This window comes from Myotis brandtii, unplaced genomic scaffold (genome assembly GCF_000412655.1).
Source record: "Myotis brandtii unplaced genomic scaffold, ASM41265v1 scaffold895, whole genome shotgun sequence".
NCBI classification, from domain to species: Eukaryota; Metazoa; Chordata; class Mammalia; order Chiroptera; family Vespertilionidae; genus Myotis; species Myotis brandtii.
The window spans coordinates 278,157-295,016 of record NW_005371669.1 but is presented as its reverse complement, the minus strand read 5'-3'; the positions used below and the strand labels follow the sequence as shown (position 1 = coordinate 295,016).

At 37.4% G+C, this 16,860-nt stretch overlaps 1 protein-coding gene across 1 annotated transcript in view; it reads right to left on the bottom strand.

Annotated features, from left to right (window-relative positions):
• The window catches only part of LOC102253790 (BMP/retinoic acid-inducible neural-specific protein 3), a gene marked incomplete at its 3' end in the record, with an annotated part of 88,088 nt that overhangs the window by 67,635 nt on the left and 3,593 nt on the right, over nt 1-16,860 (bottom strand). Inside the window, exon 2 of the mRNA XM_014532451.1 lies at nt 2,996-3,281. Coding sequence (XP_014387937.1) covers nt 2,996-3,231 — 236 coding nt within the window. The remainder of the gene's footprint in view (nt 1-2,995; nt 3,282-16,860) is intronic.

Genomic DNA, 16,860 nt, shown 5'->3' with positions numbered 1-16,860 from the left:
CCAAAATCTAAAAAGTACTTTATAACACTCATTAATTTAAAAATACAAAGATAAGCCTTCTTAGTCGACAAAACACATCTTGTGAAAAGAATGATATTTCTTTTTCTTTAAGCTCTGACCATGATCTTACTATGTTTAGTTGTTATGATCTTGCTGTTCTATATCTGCAGTAAAAATGACAATATGATTCTGGAGAAGGAGCTAGATGAAGAAAGACAACTGAAAGATATTTGGCATAATTATCTTAACAGGCTTAATATGTTTTACATTCATAACCACTGCCTTTCAGAAACTATGTCAACACAATATCCTGTATGAAGTAGCTTATGGCAGTAATAAAATGCACTGGTAGAATTTTGCCGATCACTTTTTGAAATTACGTGGTCTTTCAAAATGATGAAGCTAGTAATTAAATTGGGAAAATATAGATTTTCCATCTCTGTGTATTACTCACAAATTCTGTATTTGAGGTTGGACATCTGTGAACAATAAAGTCTCTGATAATTATTTTTGAACACAGATATGAAAAACAAAAGTAACAGCAAAGAAACCAGAAAGCTGTTCTAATCCTTGTTGTTGAGAGGGTCCTGATATGTCAAAAACAAAGTCAACATCTCCAGAAGGACTCAGATCCATTATATTGGAGGGAGAGGTGAAGAGAACTCTCTGAAATTTAGGGAAATACTAGCTAGACAAACAAAATATCTCACTGTGGTAAGGCAAAAGGAATCCTCATGAGTATATTATATTGCTCATTCCATGCCAACCATCAATGATCATAGATAGCATCATTAGGCATTGTTTCAAAGGTCACATAGAAGTTATGGTCTGGTCCCAGCAGGGGACAGGACATCATATTCCATGGTTTACAAACAGATAACTTCCATACATGCCTGTTCAAGCGACAAAGATAAAGATATCAGAAGTTGAGAAGTATAGGACTAATGAAGGTCATTAGGAATAGAGTTCTAAGAATTCTAAGTGGAATATACAAGCCTTAAAAACCAACCCCAAGGTGTTGTTTTCCATTAGCTTTCACTGTGGCAATCCAAATAATTTTGATGCCTCTCATACATTCAGCCTAGAACCTCTAAAACAGTGGTTCTCAACCTTCCTAATGCTGCAACCCTTTAATACAGTTCCTCATATTGTAGTGACCCCCAACCATAAAATTATTTTCGTTGCTACTTCATAACTGTAATTTTGCTACTGTTATGAATCGTCATGTAAATATCTGATATGCAGGATGTATTTTCATTGTTACAAATTGAACATAATTAAAGCATAGTGATTAATCATAAAAACAATATGTAATTATATATGTGTTTTCTGATGGTCTTTGGCGACCCCTGTGAAAGGGTCGTTCGACCCCCAAATTGGTCGCGACCCACAGGTTGAGAACCGCTGCTCTAAAACATGCCAACCCTTGTTTACAACTCACAATCAATCAACAGATGGGCCAAACGCCAACAACCACACACAAGACACCTCAGACCTCCCAATAGAGATGCCAATAGATTGTGGAGACAAGCATGCACCAGTTTGATTGACAGACTGTTAAAACCCTCCTGCAGAATGCTGACATAGAAGACATTCCCACCACCTTCAACTCAAGTCATTTCACACAATCTGTGAAGGAAAACAGGCTTAACCAACACACACATGAAAAGGAATACAACTGGAATCATATTATACAGATTGCATTTCAGAAAGAACATCTTTAATATTTGTCATTTTACTTTTAAAAATAAATTAGAGTCAGTCTTTTTTGTAGACTTGCGCCCATGCTCTGGCTGCCTGGACTAGGGATTTCTAACTACACACACACACACACACACACACACACACAGTAATTCTGTGATGTTTCATAGAACTAGTTCAGTACCTCCAGTCTGTTTGGTAAATACTAGTAAGCATTGCTGATAGAATTTATACATTTCCCAGGCTATAAAGACCACATACAGACCAGAAGCACAGTGCCCTCTGGTGCACAGATACAACATAAAATAAAACATATATATCACATATTTACATATAGACACACAAATGCAAAGCTAAGTTTTGCTTCTCTATGAATGTTCAACCAATCACTGGGAATCGTAAGCTTCTATCTAGAAGAAATGAGCCAATCAAAACTTTCATAAAACATTCTCTATGGCATAGACTCAGGCGCACTTGTGTATCCTCTATTTAATGGGTTCATTGGGCTCGGGGGCAGGAAGTCTGTTGGATTTCACATACAGCTTCTTTTGTGTAACTATTTAGAGTTAAACATAGAAGAGCAGTAAAAGCTAAAGGCCATACATCTCAATCCCTTCTTCTTTCTCGGTCTTTGCTATCATGTCCTGTTCATCCTTTTCCTTCTATTCCATTGCCATTTCCGCCATTGCCATAGTATGAATGGACTCAACTTCTCAATGACTCGTACAAGACACCATTTCCATTGAAGCTCAGAAAAGGTAACAACACAGCGTAGCATAAGTAGAAAGGAAAACACCATTCGGGAAAATTCACTGAACAGTGTTTACGATGATGAACTCAGCCTCCAAGTTCACTGGCATTGACTTGAAGGCACAGAAGGATTCTAGGATCTGAAAGGGACCCAGAGGGGTCACCCTTATCACGTTTTCCTGGAATACGTCACGTCGAAGAGAAATACACTGAGTGGCCAGATTATGATGACCACCCCATCAGTACAATGAACTGAATTAGTTATGTAAATAATAATAATAATAAAACCTTGAGAGCATTTGCTTAGGAAGTTTTCAATATTCAGTATTTTTGGAAGAGTCAATGAAGTACTGATGGGTTGGTCATAATCATCTGGCCACTCAGTGTGTGTTTAAATAACAAAAACATGACAGAGGCGAATGGTCAATAAGAACCCTCCTGATGACCACCCTCTCCCCTCGGAAACGCTCCCTTAGAGAAACCCATTCACACACAGCCTCCCAGGCAGAGAGCTCTGCACCGGCCTGCCCTTGCCCCCCAGTACCTGTATATCTTGTATCTTGTGCTAAATCCCTGCCGGCTTCGGTCCACAAAATCAGTGTATTCCTGTGAGCGATGGAAGGGTCCCTTGTCATACAGGAGCCAGTCGAAGGGGCTTGTGGCATGCTGGTCGGAGACGGCAGCAACGGCGAACACCCAGCAATGCAGACTCAGGGCTATCCACTCCCATAGAGCCATCAGAGAGAGCACTTCAGCACCGGCTCCGCTGCGCCATACCATGCTTCCTCTGGGCACCTGGCGCCTTCATCCTCTTAGCTTGCCCTCAACACCTAGACGAAACACACAGGCCGTCAGTGAGCGCCCGCTGCGTGCTTTCCAGCATGAAGCTGTGGAGGAGGCTGATGCGTTTAAAAAAAAAAAATCTAGTTCCATCCATGCTGTTGCAAAAGGCAAGAGTTCCTTCTTTTTTACCGCAGCGTAGTATTTCATTGTGTAGATGGAACTGGAGAGCATTATGCTAAGTGAAATAAGCCAGTCAGAGAAAGATAAATACCTCATGATTTCACTCATTTGTGGAATATAGAGAACAACATAGACTGATGAACAGGGACAAATCCAAAGACAGAGAAACAGCGATCAGACTATTAATCCCCAGAGGGAAAGTAGGGGAGGGAGGGGGTAAGGGGAAGAGATCAACCAAAGGACTTGTATGCATGCATATAAGCCAAACCAATGGACATGGACAACAGGGGGATGAGTGCATGAGTGGTGGGGGGAGGATGGGGGTTAATGGGGGGGAATGAGGACACATTTGTAATACCTTAACTAATAAAGAATTTTTAAAAAAATAAATAAATAATTTTTTTAAAAAATCTAATAGCATTGCTTTAAACTGGACCATTGCAAAAGTGACCAAGGCAACTCAAATGACTGTGATCTGTCACAGCTGTGTCCCTGTCGCCCCCGTGCCCTGTGAGTGTGTTGGGAAGGAAGGCCCGAGTCACAAGGGGCTCCTCATGCCGGCGTCTGCAGTAGATCGTGAAGCCCTACAAAGCCACAAGGAAAAGTCCGGACTCACAATTCTTTTCTTATTTTTTCTGCTTATAAATGTTTTATAACATTGAGCACTTTATAAATAATGAATGTTTAATTATATTATAATTTGTTATAAATTTTAATGCTAAGTGTACTTGATTATTTAGTTATGTTAGGACAATTCTTGCAAATGAATTAAAGATATTTAGGTCGTTATTTTCATAACATGGATGAAATTGGATGGACTAAAACTATGGGTTTAGGAATAAATAAATAAATGTTTACATATGTGAGTATGTGTGTGTCTACCTATCTCTTTATATAGATAAAGAAAGGAATGGATGGGTGTGTGGAGCGGGGAGAGTAGAGGTGTGTGTTGGCTCAGCTATTTTTCCCATTATCCTATTAGAAACAAACCTTCCTGATTATTTAAACAGAATCATAGTTAAATTATGTTAAGGATCTTTAAAAGATTTCACTGTGCCTCTATGTATTATTCATGAGATAAGTAGGCATACCTACAAAGTTCACATACATACAGAACCTAAGACAATGCAGATTATATGTAAACTGTGAAACCATATATATTAATTTTAGGAACATTCAAAAATAAAGTAACAAGAGGCATGATCCCAGGGTGGCAGAGCAAAGCAACTTTACATGAAGCAGCTGATGCAACGTCTAGACACCACACACAAAAAATCCTACAAATAATCTGAATTCAAGTCTACTTTCTCTCTCCACCAATTTTTCCAACATTATTATTTATAGCACACAGAACTGAGCAGTATGTAAATCCTACTAATGAGAAAGTCTGGGTTGTAAAAGTTTCCTAGTCAGCAAAAATCTCTTTAGAAAGCAATCAAAATGCCCAGTATTAGGTAAATATTTTAATTATAGCTGTCATATTTCTCTGGTGTTTGGATAAGGCAATTGATGGCTTTAATTTGCTTTCTAGTTATAGCCCTATAATTCATAATTTAATCCCAAACCATTTATTGATGAGAGGTATACAGCAATAATTTTGCAACTATAAAGAATGTCAAAACAGAAATACAATGTGAACGGCCAAGGTCATGATATCCACAGTCTTACCCACCACACAATTGAAAGAACTAATACCCACACACTCTATGAGTTGCCCCAATCACATGAGCTATTTCACTGTGGTCATTGAAGAATGCCATCTTTGTAAACAACTTAGGAAGCCTTCCAAGTGAATACATTTTAAAAATGATTTATCATAAAAAAATAAAATCACATAATAGAAACATTTTGAAATAGGGGTTGGGAGGTGCTGGGTCTCTATCAATTATTTGTCTAAATGGAGCACTGTCAAATGACTCAACTCATAAATTCTGATAGAGCAAATAGATATTTTTACATAGTATTTTTCTTATGTGGGAGCTATGGCATTTTTCGTAAAATCAATGCATTTCGCTTACATTCATAAACGAAGAATTATTATTATTATGCATAAAGGAACAGTATAATCCCCCTGTGACTAACAAATATTTCCTATCTTTGTTAAACACACATTTTTATTCTGCTGATCAAATATATTTAAACTCGAACCATTTAATCATTGTGACAAAAAATGTTATATTTTCCTATGTGAAGCAGCAAGAATAGGGCCTTGTATGTGGTAGAGACGTTAGGAATGTTTCAAAGCATGTTTCCTACTGGTGCGAAATCATAATTATACACCTAACTCTTTGAGTTTAAATCATTAAATTGAACACAACTCTGCTCAAGCACATGAGTTTGTAAGACACAGAGCATTACAGAAAAAGTGGGGAACGACAGGTCCTCTTCTCAAATTCTGCAATTTTTCAATATATAATTTACCCAGAACCACTGTTTTTAATTCTTTCCTTCACCAAATGTGCTGAAGAGGATTCGTGGTCCTCATTCCCTCATCTTAACATATAGGAAGATGGAGTGATTTTCTTAAAATACGTTTGGGGAAACTGCCTAAAGGTGTTAACATTAGGTTTATCTTTATGGTTTTGTTGTTGTTGTTGTTGTTATGTGTGTGTTCTATTTATTTATGTATTCACTTATTTATTTTTTATTGAATTTATTGGGGCAACATTTGTTAGCAAAATTACATAGGTTTCAGGTGTAGAATTCTGTAATACATCATCCGCATAGTGTACTGTGTATTCAACACAGCAAGTCAAATCTCTGCCTCCACTGATCCTACCTTTACCCTCTTTTACCTGCCCCTACCTTCCTTTCCAACTGGTCATCACCATAAGGTTGTCTGTGTCTATGAGGTTGGTTGTTGTTGTTTTTGCTTCATCCCTTCACCTTTTTCCCTCTGCCCCTATCCAACTCCCCTCTGACAGCTGTGAGTCTGTTCTCTGTATCTCTGAGTCTGTTTCTATTTTGTTTGCCATTTTGTTGTTGTTTATAAGATTCCACATATGAGTGAACTCATATGGTACTTGTCTTCCTCTGACTGACTTATTTCACTTAGCATAATGCTCTTACCATGCTGGTAAGATTTCCTTATGTTAATGGCCAAGTCAGTTTCCAGTGTGAAATGTACCACTGCTTTTTTATCCACTTATTTACGGATGGGCACTTGGGTTGCTTCCAAACCTTGGCTGTAAATAACACTGCCGTGAACATAGGGGTGCATTTATTCTTTCGAATTAGTGTTTCAGGTTTTTCTGAATATGTTCCCAGAAGTGGAAGCGCTGGGTCATACAGCAGTTCCATTTTTAATTTTTTGAGGAAACTCCATATTGTTTTCCTTGCCCAAGGTGATATATCAGAAAAAAATATTGCTCTGAGAAATGTCCTGCCTACGTTTTCGTCCAGGATTTTTATGGGTTTGAGTCTAACATTCAAGTCTGTCAATATTATTTCCATTCTATTCCTGTATGTAAATTATTTTCATCTTTATTTTAAACTGTCTTTTGTTTCACTATTTTGGTAGTCAAAGGTAGTCATAGTTACAAATAAGTTTTTTGAAGCATTCCTCATATTTTACTTTAAAATTAGATCTTGTAATCTAAACATACTATGCAAAACATCCTGCATCTGAACTTTATGCTTCAGTCTCTGACCACTTTCCTTATGAACTGGAAATAAGTACGAATTGAACCTTACTAAGGTATTTTGTGATATGACCCCATAAGTTGAAACACTGAGATAGTTTGTATTTAAATGGTAAAGAGAACCCAGGTGACTCTGAGTTTGGCTATCCCCCCCTTTTTTAAATTAATCTTCAATTGAGAATATTTTTCCATTTAATTTTAGAGAGAGTGGAGAGAAGGGAAAGAGAGAGAGAGAGAAACAGTGATTAGAGACTTATCAATTGGTTGCTTCCTGCACCTTGCACCCCTGACCAGGGCCGGGGATTGAGCCTGCAACCGAGGTACATGCCCTTGACCAGAATAGAACCCGGGATCCTTCAGTCCATGGGCCAACGCTCTATCCACTGAGCCAAACCAGCTAAGCCCGAGTTTGGAGATTTTTAAGAGCAATTTCCCCGATGTGAGGGACGGAACTGAGGAATGGAGCTCCCCTTCTCTTAATTTTTCCTAATCAGTCCTGCCATTAGGTAGTAGCACTTAACTTCCTCTTTATTGGTAGGACAAGATTGTATTGGCAGGATCAAGCCTGAGATTAGTTCCATCCGCAGTATATCCTCCTCAGAGGAATAAGAAACCCTCATTAAGATGGAAACCACTTAAAGCTGTAATTCAGAGGCTCGGTATTGCCTGATCAGCTAAAATAAATAACCAGAAAGGCCTTCTGGAATACAGGTTTAGCAGTTAAATGACTAGAGAGCTTCACTTCTAAGGCCAGTCTTAACCTATAGAATGTAATTTAAAACAAGGCAGCTCAGTTCTTTTTTTTGTTGTTGTTGTTTTTAAAAAGGAAGGACAGTGAGAAAGTACAAAAGTAATGCATTACTAACAGATTAATAGAATGATAATCTGTTGCTGGTATAAGCAGATAAAATGAAACAGCACATAACATTTGGAGGAAAGGACTTCAACTCAGTGCATGTTCCATAGCGACTGTGTACACAAGAGTGTGTTAACCATTAGCAGGTCACAGGGTTACTGAAACATAATACCTGCCAGCAAGTCCTTCATTATTTGGTCAAACCAACAGAGGTGTTAAAGAGGGTGATCGTAACATATTGAGAAACTCTGGAAGATTCATGAATGGAAACCCATCCAGTCTACAGTTATTTTAATAATTTACATGCTACCACATCCAAAAGGACTCGAGGTAGATATTAACCCACAGGAACTAAAAATAACAAAAGGAGGTGATCTACCACAAGCAAGCCAACCCAAGGCCAAGGAGGTAAGTCTCCACCTGCCACTCTCCAAGGCCTCTGCACCACCTCCTAAGAAAGATGGCGGAACATTGCGTGCTTCTAACTAGAGGAAGACTCTTTAGCAATGATGCCTAGAACATCTTTCCCAGTTGCTAGAGATGCTGGAAGGGCCCATGATTTCACATGTTAGTCTTGCATTGACTGGTGTCGGTAATATAATCCAGCTCCTCTAAACTTTTTTTTTAACAATAAGCACCTGACTTCCCCATTCTTTATCCAACACACAATTCTGAAAACATTTTATATTTTCAAGGGCCACTCTTGTCAATATTACTTTAACTTCTAACATAACCCAAACAATCTTCAAAACTCAAAAAGTCACACAGAACTTAAATTATCAAGAACTACATTTCAGAAGGAAAATACACCTACAGGATAAACCTAATGTACATTCTTGAAGAGTGTTTTTATATAAAAAGAACCAGCCAGATTTTGAAGGATATTATAAGAAAGAATAAATGGGACATTACCATGTCTGACATATAGAGACTATTTAACATCAGCTATACCCAGCATATCACGTACACAATTTTAAAAAGTCAATTTTAAAAAGTCATGTTGTCTGAACTTGTCAGAAATTACCTTCTAAACAATAATTATGAGAATCGGCATTATAGGACTTATCGGAGACCAAACTTTGGTAATAGATAAATTTTCAGTCAATAGTTACTAATTGTGTAGTTTCAAATCCTGAGCAATTAAATTTCCACTTTCAGCTTAGACATCTGAAAATTTGTATCTAAAAGATAGTAAAGGATGTCAAATGTTTATCATTTTTGTGATGAAAGAATCATTAAAGATAGATTAAACTTTTGTTTATTTTACTGACTCAATATTGATGAGAAATAAATATTTTAATAGTTAATAACCGCAGTTTATATTGGTGTTTCTGAATCTTACTCTAAATAAGACATGATTTCCTTAAATAACAGCTGTCAAGGATGCATTTTAAAAAGAAGAGACCTGAGTAATCTTTCATATTCACGTTGGCCGATCTCTGTATGATCACAATTTGTCATTTTGTCTTTCAAATTGGTTAAACGAGAGATGTGTTCACATGTCTGCATTTTATGGATGGGTGGAAGGCACAAATGAAAACTCAATACAGTTCACTCTAAGAGGAAACTTGGATGCTCCAAGTTATATTTCCCCATAGTTCTGTTGCTAGTCAAACATAATTAGTGTTAGCCCAAATATAGAGACAGCTCTACCTTGAAAATGTCAATAATCTGATTTGGATCTAAAAGGACTCAAATAAGGAGTGATGTATTGCAAAAATGTGTGTGTGCTGGAGAGGTGGGTTGTAAATACTTGACCTATGAGCCCAAAGGTGAGAAAGATGCTTAAAACAAGTACGTTAGTTTAAAAAAATGTTTTAAGATGAATTTTCTTAAAATATTTTTGATTGATTTTAGAGAGAAACAGAGAGGAAGAGATAGAAACATCAATGATGAAAGAGAAGCATTGATTGGTTGCCTCCTGCATGCCCCCTACTGGGGATGGAGCCTGCAACCCTGGCATGTGCCCTGACCAGGAATTGAACCTTGACCCCCTGATTCATAGGTCAACATTCAACCAGTGAGCCACACTGGCTGAGCTTAAGATGAATTTTTAAAAGCATGTAGACTGTCCCTTTAGAAATTGCTCAGGATCCCCTTTTTCTTAGCTCTTAACTTTAAGTTTCAATTCCCAGAGTCAACTGAATTCCATTCTCTTAGTTCCCATTTGAAGAATGAAAGTGCTGAGTTGGGGCGATTGTGAAAGACAGGTAGAAACTTTCTATAAGTAAAAAAGAGTGTATCTTACAAATCCAGAAAACTCAGCTTCCATCTTAATTGTTTATTCAAGGAAATTCTGAATTTAAAATTCACAAATTGTTGTTGTTTTTTAACAACTTCATTCAGAGTAAAATTAGTCATTGGGAACAAAAAATATACTTTCCACTTGTTGCTTAGTTAATTGATAACTGGCAAGTTCTTTTTATTCTATTTTGGAAACCTTAATATTCTTCCATATTATTCCAATGTATAATCTTAAAAAGTATGACTTATCACATTTATAAAATGTACTGTAACTCTGTCATTGTAGATTAGTGACAGGTCTAAAGGAATAATCAGAAAGTCTATTACTGTAAACTTAGGTAGAGGCGTTCAATATAAATGTTTTAAGTAAGGTAGACTTAGTCTATATGTTAATATGGTTGGTGTTATAAAAGAAAAGGTTGAGAAATATATGGGTTAATTACCTTAAAACACATTTTTTACAACTTTAGAGCATGATTTATTCAACCTTTAGCAATTGTCTTCTAAAAATTTATATTGTGTTTAGTATTTTTTAAGAGGTATTCACTCCTGAAAAAGACTTTTCCACCATCTCTATCCATAGATTTACAGGGCTGATGTTTCAAACCATCAGAAATATTGCCTCAGTAAAGACATGAAAGCCACTTAAATATGTTGTGAACCCAGGAACTCCCTGACGGGATTAACTTTTCTTCTATATTTACTTTAACTACAACAGAAGGAGCTTCTGCTCATAGTACTAAATTGCATATCTAACAGCAGTAACAAAAAACTTGAATCTTAAAAAACATGCATATCAAAGATATTACGAACTGTAAAGCACCCATTCATTATAAGCATCCTGCAAACATGTGTGTAATATGATACTTGAGTGAAGCCATCATTCAGATTTTAAATTTATTCTTTAATTTGACAGAATCATTTTCCCCAAACTGGCCTATACTTGTGGTTATCACTTGATATACTTTATTTTCTTTTTTATTGAATTTATTGGGGTGACAATGGTTAATAAAATTATATAGGTGTATAATTCTATAATACATCATCTGTAGATTGTATTGTGCTGACTTCACTCATATGTGGGATCTCATGAACAAGATAAACTAACAAAATAGAAACAGACTCAGAGAGAGAGAGAGAGAACAGACTGACAGTTGTCATAGGAGAGGGGGGTTGGGGGCTGGTGAAAAAGGTGAAGGGATTAAGCAAAGAAAAAAACTCACTTGACATATTTTTAAAAAAAATAATTTTTGGTTGTGAGAGTGGGTGTTGAATGAATCTATAGAGTAGCAGTGTGTTTATAGACTAGCCACTATTTGACACTGAACATCTCAAATGCATGTTGACTCAGCTCAAGTCTTCCCAAGGCTAGATTGTTTTTTAATAGTGCAATTGTCTGGAGATAGCTTTTAAAATTAACAAAATGCAAGACTCCAGAAAAGTTCATAAAAAACAGCTCAATCCTGAGGAGATTGGCTTATATTCACAGAAATCAAGAAGAGTAAGTCTATCTATTAAGCCTTCTTTCACAATAAATCCATAATGGAATGGAAATGAAACACACCATTATGAGACAATAATTCTTATAGAGCAGAGAGCTACAATGCATTTGAAGGTAACATTAACATATTTATTAATTTAATCAATAAATTTGTATTTTATAGATTTAATTTTCTGGAACTATAAGATGGTAGCTGCTTTATTGGCTATTAAAGAAAATGTGTTATGCTTTGGGTGCTTTTAAAGGCATCCACATCTCAATAAATTAGGGTTTAGGAATAAAAAACAAATACTCCTAAAATTAATCATAAGCCAAAATAGGTCACTTTGAGGATAAATTGCATTGTTAACTCTAAACTTAATAAAAATAAAAAATGTAAAGAAATTATGAATTTAGCAATGACTATAGAATGAGAATCTGTAAGATTCCTTAACTTATTAGACTGCATGTCATTTTTCCACATCTGAATTTATACTTTCTTGTTTGAAAATAAACATTTTAAAAATCAACAAAACTATTTCATGATAAAATTGTAATAATCCACTCAGTTCATTAAAAATTTATTAGTCATATCTTTCAATCTTGGGGGGAAATAGGTTAGAAAGTCATCACTGGGTTTATTTCCATTATTAGAGTATCAGCTAGTTATTCATGACTTGTTTGCATGAATACAAAATTGAGAAATACCTCAGAGCTGTTTGCACAAACACATTATTTCAAACATTAACCATAGGAGTATGGATTCATAGCTTATGAACTAATTATCTTTGGAGACATCGTAACCGGATAGGCCTGAACATGAGTAATTGGATATAAATATTCTTCATGACTCATCAAATATGCCTTGAGATGATAGTGATAAAAACCCAAAAATGTTATTGATGAGGATATTTGATGACCAGTATAAATGGTTAGAGTGGTTATTTGATATCACCACGAAAAAAAAAAAAAGGTAGGCCAGAACTTCCAGATGCTTTTTCAATAGAAAGGCCATTAGTGTTCATGATGAAATTTCATCTTCAGGAATCATTTCTAGACTCTAGAACAGAATACACACTATTAAACTATCCCTTTTCTCTTAAGAATCAAGATTATCCATTAGCAACCAATAATATTCATACACATATTACTTGGGGGTTTTGTTCTCCTTTGGAACTTATGAAATATAAACACTATAATCATAAAAGCATCTAGTAATGTGTGGGGAAGCAGGTCAAAATTACACTCCTAAATATCTCAATGAAATTACCCAAGTAGTTGCTAAATTAAAACACCAATGATGCCAGATGTCACCTAATTAACTCTGGTAAGCTGAATATACTTTGTAAAAGATGTTTGGAATTCATGGGAAGGGAAGGGAAGGGAAGGGAAGGGAAGGGAAGGGAGTTCAACCATTTGAAAGTTGTTACATAAGAATATGTTTATCTTGTTTTCAATTGAACTGGTAGAGATCATCGGGTTAATAATATAAATTTGCTAAGAAAACAGACTTTCCTTTTACTCAATGACACTGAGAAGCCAAGCCAGAGCAACGATCTCTGTAAGAGTGACTCTTCTCCCAGAACTTCATTCAAGACAAGGTAAATATAATGTAAATAAGAACTAATGTGCCTTGTGGAGCGTATTAATCTTCAGCTACGCAATATCCAAACAAAAGGAATATTATTTAAACTCATTAGACACCATGACATCACAGATAAAGAATATTGGATTACTAATATTTAATTTTAAAAAATACTAATATTTAATTTTTTAAAAAGTTGAGTCAACGTTATCTCTTGCGTAGAAAGAGAATTTTACCCAAAAAGACAAAAATAAATCAAACGAAAATGATATCTTTTTCAGAATATGTTTTGTTTTCATAATGATTGCCTTTTTAAAGCATCCTCATCTCATGCCATTTTTATCTACAAGAATATTTATAGAGTAGAGTTTGTTTTCCCCCAGGTGGGAAATGAGGACAGTAAATGAAAAGTGGCCAAGAACCCTCACTAGGAGCACATTAATGAGATAGAACTAGAAATGAACTTGGGGGAGGGATCCCAGGTCCATCTCACTCTACTTCTCATAATAACCCACTACTAGGAAGCAAAGAGAAAAATGTTAACAATCTTCCAAGAGTACCTCAGTAATCGTAAGTCATCATCATATCCGAATACTTCGGAGATGTTTTTAAATAAAAGATAAATTTGTGCTAAACTTGCAGAGATTGGTATTACATTTATGTTTGTGTCTGAACTTTTAATACCAATATCCAATTTTCTAAATTACTAAAATTTTAGGCACTTATTTTAGTCAGTAACTGATCATTCTAGAGATAATATGAAAAAAAATAACAGGAAATATAGGAAGCTGGACCAACAAAATTTTGAAGTCCTACCAGTTGAGTTCTTTGCACTTGCAGAGAGAAACATACAGGGCAATCTTCTGAAAAGAGATTCCATTTTTATTCACAGAACATACACGCCTAGGAGCAAGGCTAATTTGCATATGTGTACATAATGAAAAGAGATTCCATTTTTATTCACAGAACATACACGCTAATTTGCATGTGTGTACATAAAACATACACATGTGCTTACACACACACTCTTAAATAAGAGTTCCAATGGTTTCTTCCAACTTAGGTTTCAGTTACTTAACTGTAATATACCAATAATTTTGCATAAAGAAATCAAGATATCCTGTATTTTATAAAAATGTACGTTGCCATTATAGAGTTGAGTTTATTAAAAGAAAATATCTCATGAGAAGGAGTCACATGTTATCTGATTAAGTGATAAATGAAATCAATCAAATATAATATCTTGTCCATTTCACTTGGAAAACATGATTAAAGCGATGTAGGTTTAAAATAAGTCCCTTCTCCACCCACCCAAAAATGGAGATACACAAACATACACACACACACACACACACACACACACACTCACTATAATACAATTCCAGAGGCTAAATGCAAAGGAATTGAGGAATTGGATTTCATTGATAAATTGCTTTCTCCAGGGAAGAAGAAACTACCTCTTGGGTCAAACAAACAAACAAAAAGCACTAAAACTTTGCAATTTTATGACCCAAAGTTGCAATTATCTTTCATATTTCCTCAAGATGTTATCGGTGAGCCTTATAAGCAGAAAATGTATTGATCAAGCATCCATGTCAATAAATGTAAGTACTAAACATATTCCCAGAGAAACTCTTAAAGAATACAATTTCTTCAAGAATAGAAAGTGTTATAGGTAAAAGGAATAATTCTAGGATTGTGTCTTATTAATATTTTTGGCTTCACAGTGTGGGGACTCCAGAATCCTTCAATGTGTAAGCACAACATAAAACAATATCCATAATAATAGCAAAACTTACTAAAACATTCAAAATTTGGTCATTTTAATTGACTTTCTCTTTGGATATGATATCAATTGGCTGCTGAAATGATACACCTACAAAACTTGGAATTTTAAAAAAGCTTTATTTATGGGAGATTTGGCATTATTTAAAAAATTTGTTCAGATTTCACTTTTCAGTTTCCAAATGGATTCCTGAGCCCAAAGATGTTTACACTGGGGTCAGAGATAACATTGCCACAGGGCAAACAAACTCTTCTCACCCTATTTGACAACCCAACCAACCCCACTTCCAGAATTTTTTAAATTAAAAAAATAATGACATAACATATTCACTCCCATGAAGTAGTCAGAATTAAACTACTAGTTCCAGATGCCCTTGATACTTCTCCAAGCATCCTTTATGTATTAAGGTCTGTGACCTTAACAACAAGCACTGTTTTCAGGCACTTCCGGTTCTATCATCTTGTAATTCTTCGTTGGGGTTAGGCATCCCTCCCTCTAACTCTCTACCACCATCCCCTCCCCATTTTTTCCCCTCTCACCTTGGCCAAGTTTACGATTTTCATAACATGGCTAAATATCTCAATGCATGCCAGTTGAACATTTAAATGACTGCCTGCACGCGGAGTTCAGACAGTTCCTGGATGTGAATACGACCACCAAGTTATGCATCATTGCAGAACCATCTGAAAATGCACAGACTGTATTCCATCGCTCAAAGCAGAGGAAAAAAAATGATCACCGGATGGGTCAGGCACAGGTTCTGTGATTGTCAAGAAAAATGTAGGCAACGGGTCCTTACCTGCTTCACTGCATGAGGACAGACACATCTATAAGCCACACCAAGAAACAGGTCCCCCAGCCCTGGCTCATCCGCCTTCCTTCCGAGCTGTGACCGTGCTACACCCTGGCGCTGTCCTCTTGGCTTACAGACACTGGAGTGGCTAGAATATGTGCAAGCGCTAGGAGGGCTCTTTGCAACCCTGGCCACCTCCTCCTCTTCCCCAGCCTCCGGTGGGCGGCTCACAGGGCTGGAACCAGGCACCTCATCTCTGGAGGCTGAGCCCCCAGCTTTGCCCAGCAGGGTTCCCGCTAGGAGGTGGTCCCTGCTCTACAAGGCTCCCCGCGTTCTCGACCTGGTTGGTGCAAAGTAAAATGGTCTCTGTTTCAACTCTGGGCGACCAGGAGGCCAGCCATCGGAGCTGGAAACTCCGAGCCAACCGCTTGGATGCGGAGCCAGAGATGCCCAGCGGCCAGAGAGCGCCACCCCCTCTGGGCTGGACACTGAGAAGGCGCCAGTCCCAGCTGCCCCCGCCCCCCCCCAAGAGAGGGGAAACATACACATAAAGCCCAACCGGAAAGCCGGCAGCATGCAATGCCTCCCACCCCTCACTCCTGGCCTTGAACTTCAACCTCACAGCCCAAGCTCCAGCTGCAAGTTGAAATCAACTCCCCCATCCCACCGCCCAGCAGGTCCCTGCCCGTTAGAGAAGGGGAGGGGGGAGGAGGGAGGGATTGGTCAGCAACACTTGAAGCCGGAGCCTGAGAAGTCACTTAGCGGCCCCCTCCCCCCAAAACCCAGCTGATCCCGTGGGAGGCAGGTGGCGACTGGGGTTCCACCAGGCAGGCAGAGGCTGCGAGCCCTCAGGAATTAGTCTTAGGGCAGCTCATTAACAATTAACTCATTAATTAACACGGGCGCAGAAGGCGTTGATAAGAGATGCTCCAGCCCCCAAGCCTGCCCTCCGGCCCGGCAAAGAGGATTTGGCTCCGGTGCGGCCAGAGGGAGGCTGCGAAGGGAGCTTTCAGCCGGGTTGACCCCAACCCCCTCCCGGTGCGCCCCTGGCTCCAGGGCTG